The sequence below is a fragment of the Malaya genurostris genome, chromosome 1 (assembly GCF_030247185.1).
Source record: "Malaya genurostris strain Urasoe2022 chromosome 1, Malgen_1.1, whole genome shotgun sequence".
In the NCBI taxonomy this organism is placed as follows: domain Eukaryota; kingdom Metazoa; phylum Arthropoda; class Insecta; order Diptera; family Culicidae; genus Malaya; species Malaya genurostris.
Genome location: NC_080570.1, coordinates 17,544,186 through 17,571,421, shown reverse-complemented (window position 1 = coordinate 17,571,421; position 27,236 = coordinate 17,544,186). Strand labels below are relative to the sequence as shown.

The following is a 27,236-nucleotide window of genomic DNA, read 5'->3' as shown; positions in this document are numbered from 1 at the left end:
CATTGTTGAACTGAAAATCGAGTCAGTTTTGAACCTGGTTTTTTATCAGGTTTGCTCAAATCCCCGTTGCTAAGTGCGAAACCAACACAGTTTCGTGAAAAGTGTTTGATAAAACTACTCTGGGTCAGTTTCAGTTTGCTCAAGCGAAAACGACATAAGAAATCAACAGACTTACAGACGAATCTGCAGACCTGGCATCCCTGATCTAAAAAGATGATACGGAAATAATATAAACAAATGAGCTGATGATCGCAAATCGCTATGAGGTCCTTAAGCAAATATTAGATTTATAAGGAAACTATGGCCGATAAAACAAAAATTCATTGCTTGAACACAAAAGTTCGAATGTTTCCTCTCCTCCTCCTGACCCTGGGGGGTCAATGGGGTTCAAACCGCATCGGAACTCAGAACAGACTGGTAGACTGCCTCGCATATCGCACTCAGATCAAACTTTGAAACCTTCAATTCAATTCGGCAAATTCATCAGGAAGGTAGCCAATGATGTAAGCCAAAATGTTACGATTTCCAATCATCACAAGAATGAAGAAGAATCTGTGGCTAGCTTCCAGCTTACCGCTTCTCGAACAGGTACAACTTAAACCTCAACCGCCGCCGTTTGTTCATCATAACATATGCTTTCGATGTGTTGTTGTTGGGAGTGATCTTTGCGCTCGCTTTTTGTAATTTTTTTTGTAGCTTGTTGTTTATTCATAGTTTATACAATTTTGTCACTAAACTAACGTAACTGATCTCGTGTAACAATAGATTCTTCTGCGACATTTTACTACGGTCGCATTTTGCTCTCTTTCTGTTTGTTTTTTTTTGTTTGTTTGTTAAATAATCTCTTTCGTTATTATACTTTTGCTTCACTATTTTTATTTTTTTGCTTGTCTTCGCCCTCGCGATTTTGATAGATTGCGCACTAAACCTGTGAACGTAGGAAAACCGATCAGTACGCACGGAGGAGAACGAACTGAACTCTCTAAACGAAATTTAAAAATAATAATAGAACAAATCTATACGATTAACGAATTACTATATGAACTACATCTGCGGTTTCCTCCTTGCGTTCGCATTTCTCATAAGTTTGTTTCTTAATCATAATAATTACTATGTTTCTGTGTATATGTATAGAATTTCCGCTAAAAATATGTACCGTTTTCTGTTTATTCCCTTTTTTGTTTTGTTATACTCGCTTACCGAACTAACTTTAATTTATCATAGTTTTTTTTCCGCACGCACACACGCGTCTCCGGGCGCATGTCAATCTCGCTCGCACTCGTCTCACTTTCGTCCGTTCGTTCATCCGTCCATCCATCACTATCCCATGGCAGCAGCATCAGCGCTACATTCGCATTCGCATCGGAGAGAGTATACGCGTGTTGACGAAACAAAAAAAAAACAATAGAGGAGTCTGCACTACTAACACAATGCTAAGGGACTGGGCGGATACCGAGTCACTGTTTCTTATGAATGAGTGTTTTTCGTTTTCCTTCTGGCAGCGGAATAGTTTAAAAATACTAAAACAGAAAAAAACTGGTTTTCGCTACTGATAACAAAAAAAAAAGAATTATATATATAACAAAAAAATGTCAGCCATCCGACGTTTCGTCCTTTTCTCGCTGCAGCGATTCACTGTTCCTATACTTGCTACGCAGCTTGACATCCTGTCTGTACACAGTTAATAGTAGTAGCGGGTAGTTTTCGTTTTGTTTAGTAATAGTTATTCGTAGTGGTATTAGTACTCGTAAAAATTGGTTACAATATACAACAACTAGTGGAACAACATCTACTGGAGCCGCCTTTACTCTTTTGCCTCTGGTCTAAAATGGTTTAGGAAAAAAACAAACGAAATTAATCGATACACTAATTTGTCCAACAGAATTGCGGCCAACCTACCTTGCGAGTTTGGCTCGGGCAGATTATCACGTGGTACCAAATGCATTACGGTTGTTTTGCCTAATGGTAACCCTAGGGCGCCTAGCGTCACATTGCAGTGCAGAAATCTGCCCTGGTAGATAAGTCTTAGGATCTCCGCCTTCGCCACTGCCTCCGATTCCCAGTCTGAAAGTGTAAAAACAAAACAAAAAAATTAGAGGAAAATAGAAAATCGAGGTGAATTGCTGATCGTCAGTCGTGCTGTGGTCAGTGCTGGAAACGGTCCCTTCACGTGACAGTTTTAAGTGAAATTCCTATGTTGGTACCTAAAACTGTAGATGTTTACTTTGAATGTCGTGTGCTGGAAACTTTCATGTTGCCTACTATTCGGGCTGTCACACATGAATGTCGCACGAACCATACAGATGAAAGTCGCATGTGACAGTCATGAGCGAGCGCTTCATGAATGTAGTGGCGGCAGTCTTACTCGTGTTGGACGATGAATGTAACGAAAGAATGATAGTCCTCAATAGAATCGGCTGCATTTTGTCTTCGGTGCGAATTTCATTTCTGGCAATAAACTTTCAGGAAGAAATCCAAAACGCCGTCATTAGTGATAGTTTTCATCTCGATACTGTTCCATGAAATGGTCAAATTTCATACCATTATTGCAAAAGGAGAACGTCAATGTCAATGAAAAAGCGCGGGTTAGGGTTGTCAATCAACGAAAATTCTCAATTTAAAAAAAAACATGAATTAAATGGAAAAAGAAGTGAATATTAATCGAAAATCACAACATTTAAACATTTACTAGATGCATAGGGTTGTCAACTAGCGCCAATTTTCAATTTTTGAAAAAAAATGTAAAATAGCAATAAATAAAAAGTAAGTCTTTAGAGTACAAAATTTACTATATTCATGTACTTTAAAAGGGCATAGAGTTGTCAACCAGCAAAAATTTACTACTTTTGAACAGTTTCTAGTTTTATTTCAATAAAAAGTAAAGTCAATAGTTAAAGAAATTTACCAAGAAAAAGTTCAAATTACTTTCGTAATAATCGAGGATGTCAACAAAATCAAGAAACAAAAAAAGTTTTTGTAATTTAAAATTCATTACGTTGAATAAGTTGACGATATTTCAGATTTTCCACATAATTTTTATCTTATGTACATTATTCGACATAATGTAATGGATATTCATATCGACATTTGTAACAAACCATAGCAATATGAGTATTTTTCTAATGGATTTGATAAGTGGATGTAAGAAAACGACGTTAGAAACCGTTTCAAAATCCAAGATGGCGGCTTCCGGCATACCGATGTTCGTTATAAACCATCACAACATGAGTATTATTCGAACGGATTTGATGAATGGATGTTAGAAAACGACGTTAAAAGCCGTTTCTAAATACAAGATGGCAACTTCCGGCGTATTGATATTTGTTACAAACCATCACAATATGAATATTTTTCGAACGGATTTGATGAATGGATGTATGAAAACGACGTTAGAAGCCGTTTCAAAATCCAAGATGGCGGCTTCCGGCATACCGATGTTCGTTACAAACGATCACAATATAAGTATTTTTCGAATGGATTTGATGAATGGATGTTAGAAAACGACGTTAGAAGCCGTTTCTAAATACAAGATGGCGGCTACCGGCGTATTGAAATTCGTTATAAACCATCACAATATGAGTATTTTTCGAACGGATTTGATGAATGGATGTTAGAAAACGACGTTAGAAGCCGTTTCAAAATCCAAGATGGCGGCTTCCGGCATATCGATGTTCGTTACAAACCATCACAATATGAGTATTTTTCGAACGGATTTAATGAGTGGATGTTAGAAAACGACGTTAGAAGCCGTTTCTAAATCCAAGATGGCGATTTCCGGCATATTGATATTCGTTACAAATCATCACAATATGAGTATTATTCGAAAGGATTCGATGAGTAGAAGTTGAAAACGGTACTTACAGTCGTTTCAACATCCAAGATAGCGGGAATGAGAATAAGTTGCTTTATATTTTTGGTGCAAATTTCATTTTCGTTATAAACTGTCATAAAGAAATTAATAACGACGTATTCGTGATTGTTTTCATTTCGATACTCTTATAAATCTTATATTCCTGCTGTGGAGGCGATCAAAAACCGCAGTTTTGTGGTTTTTCAAAAAGATGTTTTTTGGCACAAGCACACCAGCATGATGTAATCGCTTGCCTACTGCTGGTTGTCACTAGTATCAAAATTTTCGATCGTTCTGAATTAAATGCTAGCGAGTGATGCTGGTAAAGAAATTCAAGATATCGACAGAATGAAAATCTTGCACTTTTTAAAGGAATTCATGATTTGTTCCGATAAATGGAGACAATATAAAAAATTAGGAATACAGATAGTAGTATTATACAGCAATATTAGTATATATTAATACAACAATAAATTTCACAACAAATGCACATCCTGTTTAGAACGATTCAAGTAGGATTTATTATTGTTTGTAATATGACAAATGCTGATTCAAAAATATTTTTAAGAAGTAATAAGTTTGGAATGATATGTTATTGCGTGCAACGACTCTGTTTTTGAAATCCAAAGATAAATTTTAAGCAAAGTCGAAGTTTGCTGGGACAGATAGAAGAGTATACATTTAAAATTCCGAAAAAAAAGAATTTTTTTTTTATTGGTATGACTGTTGACAAGTGTCTTCTTATTAGACTTTATCAAAATATGCGACAATTTTCTTATTTCGCTCTTAAATCGAAATTAGATTATAGCAATAAAAAGTCCATTTGAAAAAGTATGATGTTTTTCTACTACAAATCAAATCAAAAATAAATTCAATCGTATCGTGCAACATTACCTGGAGCGTTGCGATGTATTCTTAATATTACCAATTGAAATCGATTTACTTTCCGATTAGCGTGTACGTGTTTTATAACAGCAATAGAAGACATCATATAATCAAGATATTCAGCTCTCATATTTTCCGAACAAATCATTAGCGACATACTTTTTTGATAGCATGGTGCTGCCAGTCGTGTCCGCATCGTAACTCGTACATACAAGTAGATGAGAAAATGTAAAATTCGCGCGTGAAAATAACAGCACTGCATACAGGGCTTGTATTGTGAATCCTCAAACAAACGAAGCAACAAAAAAACACCCGCTGAGAATACTTTGCTTGACATAACTGAATGAGAGTCCTATATTAGAGAGAAACTGGATGCGTGAGAGTATATGCTACTGAGCAGACCAGTTCCCTTGTTTGGTAAATTGCCTGTGCTCTCAGTCTCAATTAACACATGAACTAAGCAATCCATGGCAATGCAATGAAATAAAGGGTTCGCTCTCGTTAGTACTGTACGAGAATGAAGAACTTTGCTTCACGGCGTGCTACAAGATGCGAAGCAAGGTCATACAGGCAATATTTACGGTGTCTTTTTAGTGTAGGTTTGCAGAAATCATTTTTGAACATAACGTTTGTACTCCAAGACCAAATTTGATCACATTCCAAAATATTTCAGACATTTTATAGCATAAATTTTACATTTGAGTCCGTTTTCAAACGATCCATTTTTTTCTTGGAAGCTTATACTGTGTATATATCCTACAAACACAAGAAGCAATGTTTTTTCAATTAATATTCATTGGAACTAAAAGTTATCAATCTAGTTTTCTCATAGGCATCTTCAATATGCGAACCATTCATCAAAGGCTAACCTCATGAAGCATATTCATCAGCTGGCAGACATGTTCTGGAACTAATGAACGTACGAAGCAGCTCTCCTTGCTTGGGTTGCGCTGTGAGTTCTACCTAACATACGAATGTATGACATACACTTGACATGATATGTCAGCTGTTTTTCAAAGAAGGGCGAATCTTACATAAGTAAACAAATCGAGTTGGCAAGCGTTTAAATTATGCTGGTGTGCTTGTGCCAAAATACTGGCAGCCAACAGAAATGCAAACTGGTCATATCGTAGTCATAGATCAATATTGGCGTTCTTTTCCATTCAATTCATGTTTAAATTTTTTTTGGAAGGTTGTGAATATTCGTTGGTATGAGCAAAATCTAATGATTTTCGATCCCTTAATCCGTAGTTCAAATATTATTACAATGATATTTCTTCAAAATTGTTTGCTTTCGAAAAAGTACAAAACTACGATTTTCGATCGCCTTCATAACAGCAATATAAGATTTGGAAGAATATCGAGATGAAAACAATTTATGAATTTCTTTATGACAGTTTATAACCAAAAACTAAATTCGCTCATTCTGTCCACCATCTAGGATGTTGGAATTACTACAAGCATCATTTTCAAGTTCTACTCATCGAATCCGCTAGAAAAATACTCATATTGGAATGGTTTCTAACGAATATCGATATGCCGGAAGTCGCCATCTTGTATTTAGAAACGGCTACTAATATTGTGATCGTTTGTAACGAACATCGATATGCCGGAAGCCGCCATCTTGGATTTTGAAACGGCTTCTAACGTCGTTTTCTAACATCCATTCATCAAATCCATTCGAAAAATACCCATATTGTGATCGATTGTAACGAACATCGATATGCCGGAAACCGCCATCTTGGATTTTGAAACGGCTTCTAACGTCGTTTTTTTACATCCATTCATCGAATCTGTTCGAAACATATTCATATTGTGATAGTTTGTAACGAACATCGATATGCCGGAAGCCGCCATCTTGGATTTTGAAACGGCTTCTAACGTCGTTTTCTAACACCCATTCATCAAATCCATTCGAAAAATATCCATATTGTGATCAATTGTAACGAACATCGATATGCCGGAAGCCGCCATCTTGGATTTTGAAACGGCTTCTAACGTCGTTTTCTTACATCCATTCATCGAATCTGTTCGAAAAATATTCATATTGTGATAGTTTGTAACGAACATCGATATGCCGGAAGCCGCCATCTTGGATTTTGAAACGGTTTCTAACGTCGTTTTCTCACATCCATTCATCAAATCCATTCGAAAAATACCCATATTGTGATCAATTGTAACAAACATCGATATGCCGGAAGCCGCCATCTTGGATTTTGAAACGGTTTCTAACGTCGTTTTCTAACATCCATTCATCAAATCCATTCGAAAAATACCCTAATTGTGATGGTTTCTAACGAATATCGATATGCCGGAAGTCGCCATCTTGTATTTAGAAACGGCTTCTAACGTCGTTTTCTAACATCCATTCATCAAATCCATTCGAAAAATACCCTAATTGTGATGGTTTCTAACGAATATCGATATGCCGGAAGTCGCCATCTTGTATTTAGAAACGGCTTCTAACGTCGTTTTCTAACATCCATTCATCGAATCCGTTCGAAAAATATTCATATTGTGATGGTTTGTAACGAATATCAATACGTCGGAAGCCGCCATCTTGTATTTAGAAACGGCTTCAAACATTGTTTGCTGACATCCACTCATCAAACCTTTTCATTTTATTATTCAATTATTATTTGATTTTTTTTTCAAAATATCCCTTTTTGCATTCGTTGACAACCCTACGCACCTTGACAAAGTTAAAAGCTACGGTATTTGATCCCCTCCACAGCAGCAATTTGAAATTCAACCATTTCATGGAACGGTATGGATATGAAACCCGTCACTAATGACGCCGTTTTGAATTTCTTCATGAATGTTTATTGCCAGAAATGAAATTCGTACCGAAGACAAAATGCAGCCGATTGTATTGAGGACTATCATTCTTTCGTTAGATTCATCGTCCAACACGAGTAAGACTGTCGCCACTACATTCATGAAGCGCTCGCTCATGACTGTCACATGCGACTTTCATCTGTATGGTTCGTGCGACATTCATGTGTGACAGCCCGAATAGTAGGCAACATGAAAGTTTCCAGCACACGACATTCAAAAAAAATGTCAGCAGTTTCCAGCACTGGCTGTGGTTGGGTCTGGCAGTACATAGTCAACTTTGTGTCAATCTCGTCGCACTCGGTTTCGATCGTAGGTAGCCGCAGTTTTCATCAACCGGTTCCATGGTGTAATGGTTAGCACTTTGGACTCTGAATCCAACGATCCGAGTTCAAATCTCGGTGGAACCTTGCGATTGTGTAATATTTTACTAAAAAAAAGAGAGGGATTGGAAATCGTTTTGATTTCTTCTGATGAGTATGATGAGTACGAAAAGTGATAAATATTTTTCTCTTGAAAGATGAATTCTGATTTTTGTAAATGATTGATCGTCTTGAAATCATTTAGTAATAATACGTCAGTTTGTTTATCATCACCACCGATTAGATTAATCAAGGAAGGCCGTGGAAGAAATTGCGAAAAAGACGATTTTGCGTCAAATTGATCAAACGGTTGAAAGATTTTAATGAAACTTTCGGGACAGTTATACTTTATCACAACAATAACTTTTTAGCATACATTTTGGCAAAATTTATTCCAAATCTTTTACACAAGGCAAGTACAAGGCATAATACGAACAACATTTTGTATTTTTTTCGTAGAAAAATATTGAGAAATAAGTCGGTGAAGAGGTATTTTTGAGAACGCTTCCTAAAATTCATGATTTGCGGTGTCCATTGTATCTCAGCATAGACTAATCAGAAGTCACTTTAGGAAGACTTTAGGAACTTTTATTTGATTCTAAGTTTGTGGAAATCGATTAAATCATGTCTGAAAAAATTAAGTGAGTCTCGTTTTAGTTTTTGACCACTTTTGGTTTTCCAGTTTATGAGGGACATTATATGACACATACTCGAACACAGACATTGCTTAGCTCGATAAGCTTTGTCGAATGGCATAGAACACTTAGCGAATTTTCACTAGCCAAATTTTCAAGTGATTGCATAAACTTTCTATATGAAAAAGGCAATAAGTGTACTTTTATGCAAAAGCATCGTTATCGTGATTTTGTAATAACTCTAACAAGTAGGTACAAATTGAATAAAAGTTTTACAAATTTACATAGATTTAAATGTGGCAACCCTGCATGCTATACGAAATTGAACAAGCACGCTGCGAACGGAGCAAAGCCGTACGTACCGTCGCGTACAAGTTTTGCATCGTCGTTTTGAATGACGATTTGAATGTTTTGACATTCATCGATTTATAGCTTCGGAACCGGAATTCGGATCAGGATGAAATTGCACAGTATATTTAAAGACAATGAGAGCCTTAATTTGAATCATGATTGGTGAAAATCAGTTTCACCGTTGCTGAGAAATCGGAGCGAGTTCCGTTTTTTGAGCTTTGCTTCACTATTATCGGTGCTTTCGAAAACGGAAACCGAGGACTAGTAGTCCTAAAGTAGTTTTATATATTCTCTAACTAACAACATCTGCCAACTATCCCTTCCTGCTCCACGTTTGATTTTAGGAGATTTCAATTCGCACGGAATGATGTGGGGTTCCGTTTACAATGATAGCAGATCATCTCTAATATATAATATTTGCGACAATTTTAGCATGACGGTACTAAATATGGGTAGCATGACACGGATCCCAAGACCTCCTGCACGTCCAAGTGCATTAGATTTATCTCTTTGTTCGACTTCAATTCGACTAGATTGCACCTGGAAAGTATTTCCTGATTTACATGGTAGCGATCATTTACCAATCATCATCTCAATTAGCAGTAACAAAGGCATTGCTAATTCAGTTAATATTCCATATGATTTGACAAAAAATATTGACTGGATTAAATACCAAAGTAATATTTCAAGTGTCTTAACTTCAATGGAAGAGCTTCCCCCACTTGAAGAATATGACTTCCTCGTTTGTTCGATTCTGGAGGCCGCAGAACAAGCCCAAACCAAACGATTTCTTGGTCCATCGTCTAACAGAAGACCTCCAAATCCTTGGTGGGACAAAGAGTGCTCAGATGCTAAACACGCGAAACAAAATGCTTTCAAGACGTTTTTAAAACGAGGAGGAGGAACTCCTCAGAATTTTGAAAAATTCTTGGTTTTAGAAACCAAGTACAAGAACATACTTCGGGTTAAGAAATGCAGCTATTGGAGACATTTTGTGGAAGGTTTGTCAAGAGAAACCTCAATGAGCACTCTTTGGAATACGGCCAGACGAATGAGGAATCGTAACGTAGGAAATGAGAGTGAGGAGTACTCGAATCGATGGATATTTGATTTTGCGAGGAAAGTTTGTCCAGATTCCGTTCCTACGCATAGCATTGTTAGGGAGTCTTCTTCAAATGATGATTCCATTGATAGCCCCTTTTCAATGATGGAATTTTCCATAGCACTCATGTCTTGTAACAATAACGCTCCTGGATTGGACAGAATTAAATTCAACTTGGTGAAGAATCTGCCCGACCTCGCAAAAAGACGTTTGTTGGAATTGTTCAACAAGTTTCTTGAGCAAAATATTGTTCCACCTGACTGGAGACAAGTGAAAGTTATCGCCATTCAAAAGCCGGGGAAACCAGCTTCCAATCACAACTCATATAGACCCATTGCGATGTTGTCCTGCATCAGAAAATTGTTCGAAAAAATTATTCTACGACGTCTCGACACTTGGGTCGAGACGAACGGTTTGTTGTCAGATACTCAGTTTGGCTTCCGTAGAAATAAAGGGACGAATGATTGCCTTGCATTACTTTCGTCTGACATCCAAATTGCCTTCGCTCAAAAGCAACAAATGGCATCTGTATTTTTAGACATTAAAGGAGCATTTGATTCAGTTTCCATTGATGTTCTTTCAGACAAGCTCCACCAACATGGACTCCCAGCGGTTATAAATAATTATTTGCACAACCTTTTGTCAGAGAAACGCATGCATTTTTCACATGGCGATTTGGCAACAATCAGAATTAGCTACATGGGTCTCCCGCAAGGCTCATGCCTCAGTCCGCTCCTCTATAATTTTTACGTGAATGACATTGACAGCTGTCTAGTAACCCCATGTACACTAAGACAATTGGCAGATGATGGCGTGGTTTCAGTTACTGGATCCAAAGCTATTGATCTGCAAAAACCATTGCAAGATACCTTAGATAAATTGTCCGTTTGGGCTGTTCATCTTGGTATCGAATTCTCTGCGGAGAAAACAGAGCTGGTCGTCTTTTCAAAAAAGCATGATCCCGCGCAACTTCAGCTTCATATGATGGGAAGAATAATCGAACAGGTTTTGACTTTCAAATACCTCGGGGTGTGGTTTGATTCCAAATGCACGTGGGGAGGACACATTAGGTATCTGATAACGAAATGCCAACAAAGAGTAAATTTTCTTCGAACAATAACAGGGTCTTGGTGGGGTGCTCATCCGCAAGATCTAATAAAATTGTATCAGACAACGATACTTTCAGTGATGGAATATGGATGCGTTTGTTTTCGTTCCGCTGCAAATTCTCATATTATCAAACTTGAGCGAATTCAGTACCGTTGTTTGCGAATTGCTTTAGGCTGCATGCATTCGACACATACAATGAGTCTTGAAGTTCTGGCGGGAGTTCTTCCATTAAAAGATCGATTTTGGGAGCTTTCATCACGCCTGCTAATAAGATGTGATGTGCTGAATCCCATGGTAATTAATAATTTCGAACGACTAGTCGAGCTTCGATCTCAAACAAAATTCATGACAGTATATTTTAACCATATGTCACAGGAAATCAACCCTTCAAGATATATTCCTATCCGTGTCAGCCTCCTAAATGTACCTGACTCAACTTTATTTTTCGACACATCCATGCAGCGCGAAGTGCGTGGAATCCCGGACCACCTACGCTCTATGGAAATCCCAAAAATATTTTCAAGTAAGTTCAGGCATATTAACTCTGAGAAAATGTTTTACACGGACGGATCGCGAATGGAAGAAGCGACAGGGTTTGGTATGTTCAACAATAATGTTTCGGCCTCATTCAAGCTTCAAGAACCTGCATCTGTTTATATAGCAGAGTTAGCAGCAGTTCATTATAGCTTGAATGTAATCGTCACATTATCTCCAAACCATTATTTCCTCTTCACAGATAGTCTGAGTGCAATTGAAGCCATTCGCTCAAACGCTGCTGGCAAAAATGAACCGTTTTTCTTGGGTAAAATAAAACAGTGTCTGAACGACATATTGAATAATAATTATCTAATCACAATAGTTTGGGTTCCGGCTCATTGCTCCATTCCAGGCAATGAAAGAGCCGATATTTTAGCCAAACGTGGTGCTATTGAGGGTGAAATTTATGAGAGACCGATTGCTTTCAACGAATTCTATAGCGCGTCTCGCCAAAGAACACTTGCCAGCTGGCAAGCATCTTGGGATAGAGATGATCTGGGTCGGTGGATGCACTCAATTATTCCTAAAATATCGACAAAGGCATGGTTCAGGGGACTGGATGTGAGTAGAGATTTCATTCGTGTGATGTCCAGACTCATGTCCAATCACTACACGTTAGATGCACATCTCCTTCGAATTGGACTTTCCGAGACTAATCATTGTGCTTGCGGCGAAGGTTACCGCGATATTGACCATGTTGTTTGGACATGCGTGGAGTTTCGTGATGTCAGATCTCAACTAATAAATTCCTTGCGTACCCAAGGTAGACTATCCAATGTCCCAGTTCGCGACATTCTTGCTTGTCGTGACCTTCCATACATGAAACTTCTTTATCATTTCATTAAATCCATTGGAGTTCCAATTTAAATTTTATTTTATGTTAAACTGTTTTCTCTTCCATGAGTTCAACCAATAGCCAACTATAGGATATTGAATATAAGTGGTGAACTGATACAAACAATCCTGAAATAGTTATAAGATCATGTACAAAATAAATGTATTTTATTTAATGTAATTAAAATAGCAACTCGCTTGATAAAAACAGTGTTTAGATTAACTAATGAGTACCAACATACTAATATGATATTCGAAATGTATTAGGTTTAAACTACTATGTATTGTGGATGCCACGGCGAAGAAAAACTTATGTATATTGCCTATGAAATAAACGTATTTATGAAAAAAAAAAAAAAAAACATCTGCCAACTAGATGAATTAGGCAGTAAGTTTTATAAAAATGTGCATCTCGTTTTGCCATTGCTTGTGAAAAAATACTCATGAAATCTAATCGCACTGTAATACCGGAACCGGAAGTTGAACCTGGATCAACTTTTCGGAGTTTTTTTTAAAGAATTTTAAAACCTTTTATTTGCTTCTTATTAGTTTGTGAAAATCGGTTAATATCCAAGAAAATTGAGTGCGCATTTTTTAATAAATTTGAACATATTTCCGGAACCGGAAGTCGAATCCAAATGAAATTCAAGAAAATTGTATGAGGCCATAAGACCTTTCATTTGAATCTAAGTTTGTGATTCAGCCATCTCTGAGAAAATTGAGTGACATTATTTGTCACACACACACACACAGCTTCCGAAAAAAAAATGGCACAGTCTTAAAAGATACTGTGCAACTTCATCCAGAACCCACTTCCGGTTCAGTAATGATAAGGCGATGAATGGTGTCAAAACTTTCAAACCGTCATACAGAATGACGATGCGAAACCGGTACGCATCGGTACGTGCTGGTACGGAAGTAGAAACACCACAGCGTGCAGAGTTGCCACATTTAATTCTATATTTTTCAGGTATCAGTAAATCTGTATCGGGGAGTATCGGTTATATGAAAATGAAAGCCACCATGTTTACATCTTATCAGAAGAAACTTTAGAAAACAAAGAGCATAAATATTAAAACATAAAAATAAATGTAAGAAAAGTGAATAAAGATAAACCGTCATTAACAGATGGGATAATGCGTTATGTTTACCATACTTGATATTCTCTTTTATTCAAAATGTACCAACTTGTTGGTATTATCACAAAGTCATGATAATACTTTTTGCCTTTTTCATATAGAAAGGTTATGCAATCACTTGAAAAATTGACTAATAAACTAGTGGTGCCCTATACCATTCGATACAGTTCATCGAGCTGAGCGGTGACTGTGTATATAGAGTGTGTATGTGTCAAATAATGTCTCTCTTTTTGCTCAGAGATGGCTTGATCAATTCACAAACTTAGACTCAAATTAAATGTCCTATAGTCTCATAGGTTGCTATTTAAATTCATTCGGAACCGAATTCCGGTTGCGGAGCTATAGGGTAAAGTGTGTTTAAAATTTCAAACCATCATTCTCATTAACTTGACATAACTGCTTACAAAATTGAAAAGGTTATGTTAATTTATACCTAAAGAAAGTCCCTCATTTTATTCAAGCTTGAAATTTTCTTGATAGAATCTCTCTAGTGATATGTTTGAAAATATAAGCAATATTAGAAAGGCATCATTACATCACTAAGTGGAGTAAAAAGTTTTTTTTTGCTTTTGTTTGGATTAGTTGGTGGCTGAAACATCACCAACGGTGTTAATTTTGAAAACAAAATAAGCGTCTCGAAATTGGCAAGGAGTTCTATGCTATTTATTATATTGTTTTTGTTTGAATTTTATTTTGGACATTTAATTTCGGTTGTGGAATTTGTGTCATGAGTTTATTACTTTGTCGCCACCTGTACATTCATACATCGTGCCCTGAAGTCCTATAATTTAAGGCTTCTAATTAGTTTACGAGAGCAACAAAAAGATTCTGGCGTAGTCACGACTAGAGTGAATGACACTAGGAGATTTCCGCAACTGCTGGGAACAACACAGTTTATACCTTCTTCGGTATTTTATCTGATTTTATCTACGCTCGGGGCAAATCAATTACATTCTGAAAAGAAAAATCGTACCTTCTATTGGTAGGCCGTCCGTTGGAAGCAGCAGCCCCGTACCTAAAACCAGAATCAAATCCATGCTTCTTCTTCTTAATTTAGCCCGTGACACTAATGAAGACAGATGGCCCAATGGAAGCAACTTTTCCGCTTCTCATGCGAACCAAAACGAAACAAAAAACCAGGCGCCTAGGGTTTCCGTATAGCAGAGAGTCTCTAATCAGAATTTGTTTTCCACGTCAGGAGAATTTGAACGTCGCACACGTCTTGACAGTTAGAATTGTGTCGCCGTATAAGAATGAAATTAGTGTGTGTCTCTGGTAAAGCATCAACCCGGTAGACAGATTCAGTCAATTGAGCAAACAAACAAAAAAAAACTTGTTTTCCAGTTTAACAGCAACACAAACAAAAACAAGCAGGCGGGCAAAAGCTGAAGTTGTCTACATTTACAGTGTAGCAGCCATTCACTGATAGTGCGGGCGGTTGCCTCATATTGCATAAATGAATAAGTTATTCAATACTATTCATATTAAACACGACCGCACCAACAATGCGTAACCTCTAGCCACTGGACCAGGAACAGTTCAAACGAAAAAAAAAAACTAAATAACAAGCATTTTCGATGCCACTCTAAATCATCTTGAGTCGATTTGGCGGCTTGCAGGGGCGGCCGAGTTGCTGCTGCATGTAAACAAAAACTTTTTGCACGCTCACACACCATAGAACAAAACAACAAACAGACCACTGACAAAATGGTGGCCAGTGTTTCATGTACAGAGCTCGCCAAACATGAATGCAATGTTGGACGTGGTAAAAAACATAGTTTGGAGAAACTACGAAAGCAGATTTCGTCAGCGTTGCTTTCTGAAAATTTGATTGTTGTCAAGCTAGGTTATGAAATTGCAAATTGAATTCAGAAAATTTAGAGCCTGCTTTATTTGATATTGAAATAGGAAGAATTATCAGTATTAAGGGAAGCTTCTTTCTGTAAACGAGGAGTTTTGCTTTTCAATTTCAATCGTGTATTAAAAAAAAAGCATGAGTTCAAATTTAACTCCCATCGTCACGTAGCAGTTCAATTTAACACGCTAAAAAGACGTACATTTTGATGTTTTTCCGTCACATTTGCTTATAAAAAGTGCAATAAACCTAGAAAAAAAAAACGTGTAACTTTACATCTTCTGAGACTGAAATATTCGAGCGTCAAAAAAGACTCACTTTTACAACAGTTGATCTAACGTATATTTTTTTAGCATTCTGAAATATTTTGAAGGGCTGAAACACGTCACAGTTCATGCAAATGTACGTGAAAGAACATGTAATATTGTGTGATTTAAAAATTCCATGACATGAAATTCAATGGAATGAAAAAAAAACTGATAGCGACGGCGATGACTTGAACCCTGAATCATCGGATCACAAAGTACGTCCGTTAATCGACTGAGCCACAGATGGGAGAATGGTGTATATAAATCTATACAATCGTCCTAGCTAGTCGAATGCAAATTACAGTCGGAACCAGTAAAAATCATTATAATCCAACATTAAGTTACTACAAATGGAATTTTCCGTCATTTGATAAATTAGGTCATTATTCATTGCATCGTATATGGGATTAGGTCACTTGCAAAATTCAAAATTTGTTTGTGTATAGAAAGAATGACTCGATATTTTTACACGAAATTGCCATAGAACTGATACGATCTCTAAAACTTTTTTTCAATTAATATTCTACATTTTACGTAGTCTTGAGAAGATGACGGAGACATACCACTGAATACTGGAGAATCCAAACGAAACGGACACCGATATACTTCTTTTAAAAGAAACAAATAAATTTACATTGGTCTGAACTAGGCACAAAAACATTTTTTTTTCACGACCTTCATACTTTTCAACAAATAACGGGTGTTTTTTTTATGAGATTTGATTTTTTCAATAGGGACTACTCTATTGTCTGAATGTTGTTTTGACAGTGTAAAATGACGTCTCTACTCAGTATTGTTTGGCAAATCATCGTGCATTAGGTAATTCCTGAACAGCGCTCCCAAGTCGTGGAATTTTATTTTCAAAATCAGTGTTCAATTAAAACTGTTTATAGCGCAAAATTCTCTTCAGTGATGAGGCGCATTTTTGGTTGAATGGATACGTCAACAAAAAAAATTGGCCTATTTGAAGCAAAGATAATCCACACGCTGGTCAAGAATTACCGATGCATACCGATAAATGTACTGTTGGGGCGGTCTATGGGCTGGCAATAGAAAGCGATACAGAACCATGATCAATGAATTTTTGTTACCAAATATTCAAGATATGAACGTGGACGAAATGTGGTTTCAACGGGATGGTCCCACTTCTCATACTGTGGCCGAAAAATTCGACTTATTGAAAGAATGTTTCAACGACAACATTATTTCAAGAATTGTCCGCGGTGTTTGTATGATTTAACGCAACTCGATTATTTTTTGTGGGAATACGTGAAGTCATTGGTTAATATGGATAAACCAGCAACAATTGATGCTTTGGAAACTAATATTCAACGTGTCATTGCTGAAATACGCCCTCAAATGCTTGAAAAAAGTGGAAACAGACATGGAACCAGCGCAGTCGACAAAGTCGCTGCTTGGAAATTGCCCAGTATTTTTTCAAATTGGTCGAAATTCTGAACAATTCTAGGAGTTCATAAGCCTGAGAACAAACACTATCTTGTTGGTAGCATACCGCTTCAAATCTACCTCGGAGTAGTGGCAGCTAATCAAATCAACCCAAAAGATAATTTTGTACCTATGCTTGCAGATGAACGACAATACAAGCTATTTCAGTCATTCTTGCAATGTCATCGTCGAGGATGTAACAAATGGGGTTCCGTTTTCAGGACACAACTGCAAATCGCTTGCCAGATCATGGCCTTATTTACGAACTTGTCGTCAAATACGAACTTGAATCTTCGTGAATCGTGATGTGAAACTTTTGATCGGGAAGCTGCTTAAATCGAGTTTGTCACATGTTTTGTCTTCGATCAAAGAGCATAAGTTTTTCGACACCCATTCCCCCGACGGGCAAGGGGCGTACCTATTTACGTTCAGCCTGCCTTCAGGTCACTTTGAACAGCCAGGGTAGTTGGTTACAAGTACCTGAGTAGTAGAGATGGTCGGATAAGCATTTTTTCAAACCCGAACCAGATCGAAAATTAAAAACTTTTACTCCTACCCGATCCGAAATCAAGATTAACTTTTCCGCCAAACCCGAACCCGACTCGTACCTGGGAACAAATAAAAATCTTTACCCGAATCCGAAAAAAGTCCCGAAACTCGAACGAAATTTTTTTTTGGACCGAACCCGACCCGTACCCGTTGAAAATGATAAAATCGGCGACAAATATATTTTTTTTGTTCCCAAACCCGACCAATGTCCGTCGGGTATAAATACCCGAAACCTGAACATCTCTACTGTGTAGGGAGCATTTTTTTTTGCCATCTCGTTTTATAATCAACTCAACTGTGCATAGCAGTTCAAATCGATAACATTTTAACCAAAACTCTGAGAAGAGTTACTCTGATAATGATAAGTTGGCTCTGTACATCTGTTTATGCTATTTTCAATCATTTTAAAGTGTCGGAGGTTCAAGTTGAACTTCCAAGTGGCAAATAGTAGCTTAATTTGAGCTACAAGGAACCGAGGAGTCGAAGACGAAATATCAATTCTTCTCTGTAGAGTTTTTACATATCATTGAAAAAAAAGAAAAATTCTCGATTACATCAACGACAGAATATTAAGGTTACTGCCATCACGTACGAATTAATATATGGCGAGCAAGGGAAATACACAACCAAAAGCTTTTTTTCTCTATCCCTAGCTGCCGGAGTGCCAGACAGTGAGGCGTCGATGGACGACAGTACACAGTCCTTCCATCCTTATCTCAGTAGCTAGCTTCAATGGCAATGACCATTTTTCGACGACTGGGTCGATTAAATCGGCGCCTCGCAGTGGAGATTTCTCCAAAGCTCGTTCATCAAAATCCGGAAAAATAACAGAAGGTAAAATTACTGTTTTACTGTTCGAAAAGGACCGGGAAGTTTTATGAAAGCAAAGGCGCCGACGTGCCCACGTACCGGTAGATGACCGAAACGATTGTCCGTGTTTTATGCGGAGGTGGAGGTTAGACCCCCTTCTCGTCACCAAGTTCGTGTACCTTATCGCTGATAATGCGTCACCCTTTTCCAATGAGTGATGCAAGGCTAGCGGGAGGTAAGTATAATTTGAAGGCGGGCGAGACTGATTCATAATTATTTAGCATAAACGGCGAGATTCGATTTGAATATTTATTTTCGAATGATTAACCTTCAAACTACGTACCGTTGAAAATACATTCTAAGTTTAAACGATTACCGCTAGTAACATTGGGCAAGTCGTAGTCTTGATTCGTGACCATTGCATTTTTTTTTATTTTGTCGATTCGAAATGATATTTTTTCTTAAATTTCTCACGAGTACAAGTTCATTTCAATAATTGAGTAAAATGACTCATGATTTCGGAGACTTTATGCATTTCGTGCCATGAAAATGTACCATGAATAATGGTCATGGTATTAAGAATGTTGACCTCTTGGTGGATATAATTTATCGAGAATTATGTCTAATGATCAGCAAATAGTAACAAGTTCATTACAGAGTGTAATTTTCGTAAAGGGTGTACGGTCTCGAATTACATTACAAGAAAATTTTTGGCTAAATTCGACCATTCAACCGATCATCTCCAAAATTTTTGCGTAGAAATCATTTTTTCTTCATATTTTCCTCTGATTTTACTTCCTTCGGTTGTTTCCGAAGCTCCTGCTTTTTCAATTGGGCGCAGTTCCAGGAAATTGAAGTCATTACCCGAGTAGAGTGTGAAATTAAAAAAAAACTCAATTTGATAGCCTTGTACCAGTCTGAAACATCTTTCAAGTAACGGCACGAGACGAAATCCAGCCACAAAAGGTATTGCGCGAGCTTCGAACTGTATTTCGAGGTTTGACTTATGTCATCTGTCTCTGTTCGTTAATATGTGGTCGTCAAAAGGTGACGAGGTCCTCAAAAGTTCCTATCTCATGCCTCCCCGTGTGTCTGTGATGACAATAGAACAGCGTCGACTGACTGCTACCATCTTATGCGTTAGTAGCAGAATGATAGGGTGCGAAATGGATCATAAATTGAAGCCTATTCTACATAGAATATCGCAACATATCATTATGTTTTTTTATTGCATTACTTGTATATTGCATTGTATTATGTTATATTATATAGTATTATATATATTAAATTATGTTATATATTCTAGTATATTATATTATATTGTAATTAATTGTATTATATTTTATTTATAGACAACATTTATCATGGGGCGTAATGGAAGGGAGCAACAGGGCATTTTGCGAATTAATGACTGGACGAGGGATTCTCACACCGGGTTGGCGGTTCATAGGGCGCTGGTCTTACAAGTCAGTGGTCGTATGTTCGGACCCCGACATGGAAGGATTTTTAAGTATCAGTAGGGTTGTAGTACCTAGGCATGCATTGTTGAAACAGAAAGACCAAATTCCACAAAAGTATTGTAATGCCAAGACTTTGCTATGGATTGTGGAAAGCCAACCCAAGTCACCGATTAGTCGAATAATGAATTAATGTATAGTCAGTCGATCGGTAGTGAATCACTATCTTTACGTTTCGTCTTAGACTCGTCAGTGCAGAGTGGAAACTTAAACAGTTCAATTTGTGAACCGCTAAGCAGACGAGAAGTTATTGCTATTTGCAACACACTTGTATAAGCACAGAAGTGCTAAGTCTTTCCTAACGTGCCGAACGAAAACAATTATTCGACTAATACTGGCCGATTCAGATGGTGGTCATTGAGGGATTAACCTTATTTTGTATTAGGGCACATAACCAATTTCACTATCTTTACGTTTCGTCTTAACATTACGTCTGCTTACCGGTTCAAATTGAACTGTTTAAGTTTGCAGTAAGCAGTTCAATTTGAACTGCTCTGCACTGACGAGTCTAAGACGAAACGTAAAGATAGTGAAATTGAATACTAGCACAAAAAAAAGTTAATCCCTCAATGAGTGGAAGGAATGTTCACTTTGTCACAAATAGTTTTTTTAACACTTTGTTTTTTTTTTATCAAAATTGATCTCAACCTTCTAGTGAATACGCCTTTTCAAAATTCACTATACAAGAATGGGTAGCATTTAATGGTGAATATTTCTTGTTGTATTTAACACAGGGGGATAATTTTTTCTCCATATCATCGACAATGTGCTCAGCAATTTAGGATAAAATTTTCAGTAGTATGTGATTACCACAAATAGTTCTAAATTGAAATTTTCTAAACTGTTTGGTATGAACGAACGTTAAGGTGAAATTTAGTGTCAAAATAAGGCGTGCAAAATTTCAATCGCATGAATTGAGCGAATCATCGAACAAAGCGTAATGTGCAAAACCGACAATAGAAATATGGAATATATTCAGTGATTGAGCACAGATGGCTTATGACACGTTTTGTATGCTAATAAAACAGGCACCAACGATATTCAATTTAGTCAAACCAAATTAATTGCTTTTTTTAACTGAGAAATCATGAATTCAAGCCTGAATCTGCTTGCTCTATAAGCTAGAGCTTGATTGTTTAGAATTCAGAATTGACACTATATCAACAACAAAAAAATCTTTGGAATTACACAGAACTTATTGGTTTTAACAATAACTTTTTCTGCTTGTTCCAGTTAGTTTCGACTCGTAGTCGACGGGTCCCAAAAAAGGGTAATTGGAGTATGTGTATAGTTGAGGAAAACTTGGATGCAATTCCGTTTTAATTATGTGTAAAACTCCTTGGTTTAAGGTGAATACTATTTTATTATTTCTCGTGAATTTTCGAATAAATTATATTCTTTTGGTCCACGTTCGGTGAGTGTATATCAATAACTTATAGTCTAAATAATTTGTATTTTTGAGACGGGTTTGACTCGTAAGTTATTGAAATTAATGTCAGATTGATTCCAACTCAATAAAGAAATACTAGATGGCCACAAAAAATTTGCTATGGATTTTTCTAATTTAAATGAATTTGCATGTTCAATGTCATCGTGATCGGTCCCCTACACAACCTTGCTAATCATTGCTTTCTTGTGTTTCACCTTATACCGTTACAACTCTGCAAATGAAACTTTGAAAGTTCTCAAAATTCACACAATCAATCAACTAGTAGGTACAATTAACAATATTCGAAAGTGTGGAAGGAATGTCAGTTTTATTCGTCAGTTTGATTCGTATTCACGACAATTAGATATGTCTTTGACACTAGCCACCCGTTTTTTGATTCTCCGACTGGGCAATGATATGTTAGATTTTGTTTGTGTCTCAGTCATCGTCTATTTTTCTTATCCAATGTTTGCTCGATAGGATCTAGAACCTTGCAGGATTGAAAATTCTAACTATTCTTTTTTACCCTTTTTCTCAATTTTCGCAATTCAACTCAATTTAACTGTAAAAAAAGCTAAATGTTAATCCATTGATGAAAAATCTTTTTTAATCCACCTTGTGGTGTAATGATGCCTTTCGCATCTTGCTTATATTTTCCAAAATATTACTAGATTTTTTTTCAATCTTGAATAAAATAAGAAACTTTCTATGAGTATAAACTAACAAAACCTTTTCAATTAGTAAACAGTTATGTCAAGTTAATAAGAATTTCTCTTCATTTTGCATAATTAAACACACTTTACCCTATAGTTCTGGAACCGGAAGTCGGACTCGGATGAAATTTAACAGCAACCTATGACTATAATAGGACTATAACTTTTATTTGAGCCTGTTTGTGGAAATTGATCAAATCATCTCTGCGAAAATTGACTTTTTGACCACTATTTCCGGTACTTCTGGAACCGGGAACTTGGAACCATAATAGCCGAAGTCAGTTCGTTTAGTGAGTAACTTATATAGTCTTCAAATTGAATCAGTTTCAAGTGAAATCTAGAAGAATTTTACCCTTTTTGCATGGTTGCTCGATGACGGTGTGGAATTCAATATATGAAAACCTATGGGACTATGAGATTTTTTATTTTATGATTAACATTATTTGACACATTCTCACATACATACACACACACAAGCACATACATTGCTTAGCTCGATGAACTGTGTCGAATGATATAGAACACTTAGTCACTAGTCAATTTTTCAAGAGATTGCATAAACTTTCTATATGAGAAAGGCAATAAGTGTACTTCTATAGAAAAGCATCGTTATCATGATCTTGTAATAACACTTACAAGTAGGTACAAATTGAATAAAAGAATTAGAAATTTATATGTTTTTCACCTGAAAAATATAAATTTTAATGTGGCAACCCTGCACGCTATACGAAATTGTACAAAGCACACTGCGAACGGAATAAATCCACACGTACCGCATACCGATGCGTACCAGTTTTGCATTGTCATTTTGAATGACGATTTGAATGTTTTGACACTCATCGCCCTATAATTTCGGAACCGGAAATCGGATCTGGATGAAATTGAGCAGTATCTTTTAAGACAAAGAGAGCTTTAATTTGAATCATGATTTGTGAAAGTCGGTTTAACCGTTTCTGCGAAATCGAAGTGAGCTCCGTTGTTGAAGATTTTCTTTACTATTACGGTGCTTTCGGAAGCGGAAACCGAGGACAAGTAGTCCCAAAGTAATTTTATATATTCACTAACTAACAAGAGCTGCCAACTAGATGAATTTAGCAGTAAATTTTATAAAAATGTGCACCTCGTTTCGCTATCGATTGTGAAAAAATATGTTATTAATGAAATTGAAAATTTTCACTAATCGCACTGTAATACCGGAACCGGAAGTCGGATCTGGATCCACTTTTAGAGGTTTTTTGAAGAATTTTAAGACCTTTTATTTGCTTCTTAGTTTGTGAAAATCAGTTAAAAAATTTCTGAGAAAATCGAGTGCGCATTTTTTTATAAGTTTGAACATATTCCCTTGTAATTCCGGAACCGGAAGCTGGTTCAACTATGCTTCGTAGTAACGGGGACTAATGGGCTATGAGACTGGTTACTGATTACTATTTAAAAGGTCAGGAAATAGATTTCAATTTTACTAAGCAAATCACGAGCTGATAATTCATTCTGTCCACATTTTACGACAGACAGACAGAAAAAGAAAATTTCCACCGCTTCGGTTTCCGGACACAAAGTTGATGGCTGTCGTCTAAGCCGCTAGTCTAAGTCTATTAAAATTATTTATTAGCATCAATATTATTGCTCCTAACACAGTTAGCAACTTACCATCGGGCCAATTATCGAACACTGTCAGTGCTATGTCCCCGGCCGAGTCGGATGGGCTGAAGAGAAACTCTTTCGTCTTGCCGCTGACGAGTATCAGTCGCAGGTTTATCTGGGCGTGAGTTGATCGTTCGTTGATTTAGGTTGTTTTGGTTGTTCCGGAACGGAAAAGAAAAAAAAAGAGTAAAACAGAAAAAAGAAGAGAAAAAACATTTGATTAGTATTGGTATAACACAAAAACGGTGGATAGCCTGGATTGAACAGCCAGACTTTCTGCGCGCAAGAATAGTATGCAGTAAACCTGTCTGATGGAAATATATTTAACAAAGGTATACAAAGAAGTCATGATTTCAACTTCCATCGAGGGTAAATTTAATTAGGGTATAATTTAATTCACATCCCATCAAACAAAGCACGCGCAAAAGTTTGCGTAAATTGTTTTCGCCGCCCGAAACGCGTCGCGGTGGTGAGAACATGCCGGCACACACCAGCACCGACGCGGAGAGTGTATTTTGTGGTACGGGGCAAATCCTTGAGAGCCACGTTTGAGGGGATGAGGTGATCGAGGAGCCTCCGAGAGTAGCAAATAAATATTTAATGAACACATTGGCATCGGTTCGGAACGATCCGAGCTGGTGGTGGTGGTGGAAGGGGGAAGCATTGACTCATAAATAAGCTGCAAAACAATGAAGAACGGTGATGTTGGTGGTACAAACGTCAATTTAACAGGTTCGACAGTCTGAAAAAAAAATGTCACGTTCTCCTGGGGGTGTGTCTCCAACGGTTTTCCCCCTCCCCAACGGAGTCACGAAGCGTGAGTCTCGGTAATAAATCAAGCTCAAACCTTCATCGATACATGCGCGCTTACGGAATTTCCTTCGCGTAGACAATTTCGGACGACGGCCGGAAACTGAATAATGTAAACAAACATAAAACTGGGTTCCATTCAGGGAGATAGCCAAAACCAAACCAATTCCCCCTGGTGAATAGGCGGGATATTTGTATTTTGGCGTGAAATGAAAGTGATATCGAATACGCGAGCAATTTCACAAAGGCGAAACGTGACGTGAATTCATCATCCACGGGATTGGCGGCTCCCAGGGAGAATAAATCAACGACTTTACATAGGGTAATTATTATTAGAACCTTGAGAGCGATGTTTCCGCTCAAAGGCCACGAAAACCTAATCGAATGGCAGCATTAGGCAATTTCGTAAACAAAGGCGCAGTACGAAACCGAGAAAAAAAACCAGGTGCATCTCTCGGTCGCTGAAAACTTCAAAAGACCTACAAGGTCTCGCTCCTCGGTAGCCGCTTTTTGAACAGCTGTCCGAGGTCCGGCTGGTCGGTTCGTTTCGGCTGCCAAAATCAAATCCATTTGGACGGGTGCTGGTTTGGTAACGGCCTTTTGCATTCCGCGTCCCAGTCGGTCGGTTGGTTAGCTGGTGTTTGCATTGTTGGAAAAATGTGTGTTTGTGTGTGGCAATTAGTACCCAAAAGCATATGTGCCTAACCTCACTTAATGTGGTGGCCAAACCAAACAACAAAGGCAAAGAAGTTTGAAATAGTTTGCCCGCTTTTCGTTTGGTAGAATTTTGGAAAGCTATTAGATCATAATAGGATGAGGAAACCGTTTGCACAGTAAAATATGTCGTCATAAATTGAACTTGGTTTAAGGGGCTATTCTTTTCCGCCATTCATTGAATCGAGTCCAATAGTTGAAATTGAACTACCACGAAATGAAATCAATTTGTGAGATGTAATGGGAATTTATATAGCTTGATGTAAGGCTGTCATTATCACTTTTTCTTGGCTCACTGGCAAGCAATTTCGCATTTTACTCTGACATATATTTTCATATACATTACGCTTCGCCTTCAGCTGTCCTCACGGTATTGGCAGTTTAAATTGAACTAAAGTGCCTTGCGTTTCGTCTAGTGATTTGGACATTAATAGAAAAACGATCGTACTTTTCCATCACGACAACGCTCGGTCAAAAACAAAAAAAAATGTATCTTTTTCTAGTGTGAAGTTTCGAAACTATTCTTTGTTTTTAAATACAAGTTCTCAAAGTTGTGCGTCTTGACTTGCTTTAGAAATGTGCTCAAAAATTTTCTCGAAAGAAAAGAGAGTTCCAAAGAGATTTCACCTATTTCCTTAGTTTGGAATTTCCGAAACACTTTTCTGACACTTGAAAAAGAAAAAGTAAAAGAAAATAATATTTTCCTAAACATTTTAGCAAAAAAAAATATGAAAAACAGTTCTTTTGGTGATAAAATTCAGCAAAACTATTAAAACTAATATTTTATTACGTAGGAGCAATGGAGGCATTATTTGTGCAATATAATCTGTCAAGGAAAAGGTGGCAAGAGAAAGTTTCGCCACCGTCGATTGTTGAGGGATATTAGCAATCTGTTCGAAGTAGCGGATAACAATATTTAGAAGCTATTTCGAATGCCTAAATGTCGGACTAAAGAGTTTATTAATTTTTTAGAACAACAACCATGTAATGCGATACTTCTAAAAGATAAAATAACTACAACAAAACCGATTCACTTACAAGTTCTTACGACGTTCAAATATCTTGGCGCAGGTATTTTTTAATAAAATCAACTAATACTCACAATAAAATATATTTAATGAATTAGCCTACTCTAGATATTTTTTTTCAGATTACATTGCTCTTACATAATATATTTTTTTAATTTTGCTAAATTTTACCACTGAAGGAATTGTATTTTGAAATTTCTTTCGTAAATACGTGAACTCGTGAACTTGACGGGAATTGCAAATTAAGAAAATAGGAGAAATCTCTTTGCAATTTCCTTAGCAATATTCTGACCTGCTCAGCTGCTGAATTCATTGAGAAGAAAACACAATTTTGTGAAGAGAAAGTTAATTTAAGATTTTATTCTCTTCAAGAAAATTGTGATACATCTACCTACCGCCGGAATTCGACTGCTGGACATATTTGAAAAAAATATGTTGAAAAATTTCTAAACCCCAGAATCGTTTATTTTCGAAATAACACCAGATCAAATTTATAAGACATCTGACATGAACAAAAAATCTATTTCGGAAATCTCAAAAAGTTTCAGAAGAAAAGAAATTTCGATTTTTTTTCCTAGAGAGTCGACTTGAATATTGTTTTTTTTTTTGAGATATAAGCAGATAACAGTTTTTTTTATACGGTATGTAGTTCCCACATTCGTGGATTGTGCAACTTGTGCAATGTGCACATGGCTTATTTCATTTTTTTTATGTTTCGTCTTCCACTCAACAGTGCATTAGCAGATTAGGTTTAACTGCTAATGCCATGTTCTTTC

The 27,236-nt window shown here is 36.9% G+C and overlaps 1 protein-coding gene and 1 non-coding gene across 2 annotated transcripts; one reads left to right on the top strand and one right to left on the bottom strand.

Annotated features, from left to right (window-relative positions):
- Nucleotides 1-1,592: 1,592 nt before the first annotated feature.
- LOC131425823 (ubiquitin-like protein 3) lies at nt 1,593-25,324 on the bottom strand. Its single transcript, XM_058588068.1, has 5 exons — nt 25,202-25,324; nt 23,915-24,023; nt 1,900-2,064; nt 1,817-1,823; nt 1,593-1,671 (listed from the first exon to the last, which is right to left on the bottom strand). Exons 1-5 carry the CDS (start codon nt 25,322-25,324, stop codon nt 1,593-1,595), a joined length of 483 nt encoding a protein of 160 aa, XP_058444051.1.
- Trnaq-cug (transfer RNA glutamine (anticodon CUG)) lies at nt 7,909-7,980 on the top strand. Its single transcript has one exon. It is a non-coding gene; the product is annotated as a tRNA-Gln (tRNA).
- Nucleotides 25,325-27,236: the final 1,912 nt, after the last annotated feature.

Excerpts from the sequence above, each read along its gene's own strand:
- LOC131425823 (XM_058588068.1), bottom strand. The coding sequence starts at position 25,324 with ATGCAAAAGGCCGTTACCAAACCAGCACCCGTCCAAATGGATTTGATT. Across the intron at positions 24,024-25,201 it reads CTACCGAGGAGCGAGACCTT|ATAAACCTGCGACTGATACT; the intron begins GTAGGTCTTTTG and ends ACTCACGCCCAG. Across the intron at positions 2,065-23,914 it reads GTTCGATAATTGGCCCGATG|ACTGGGAATCGGAGGCAGTG; the intron begins GTAAGTTGCTAA and ends TTACACTTTCAG.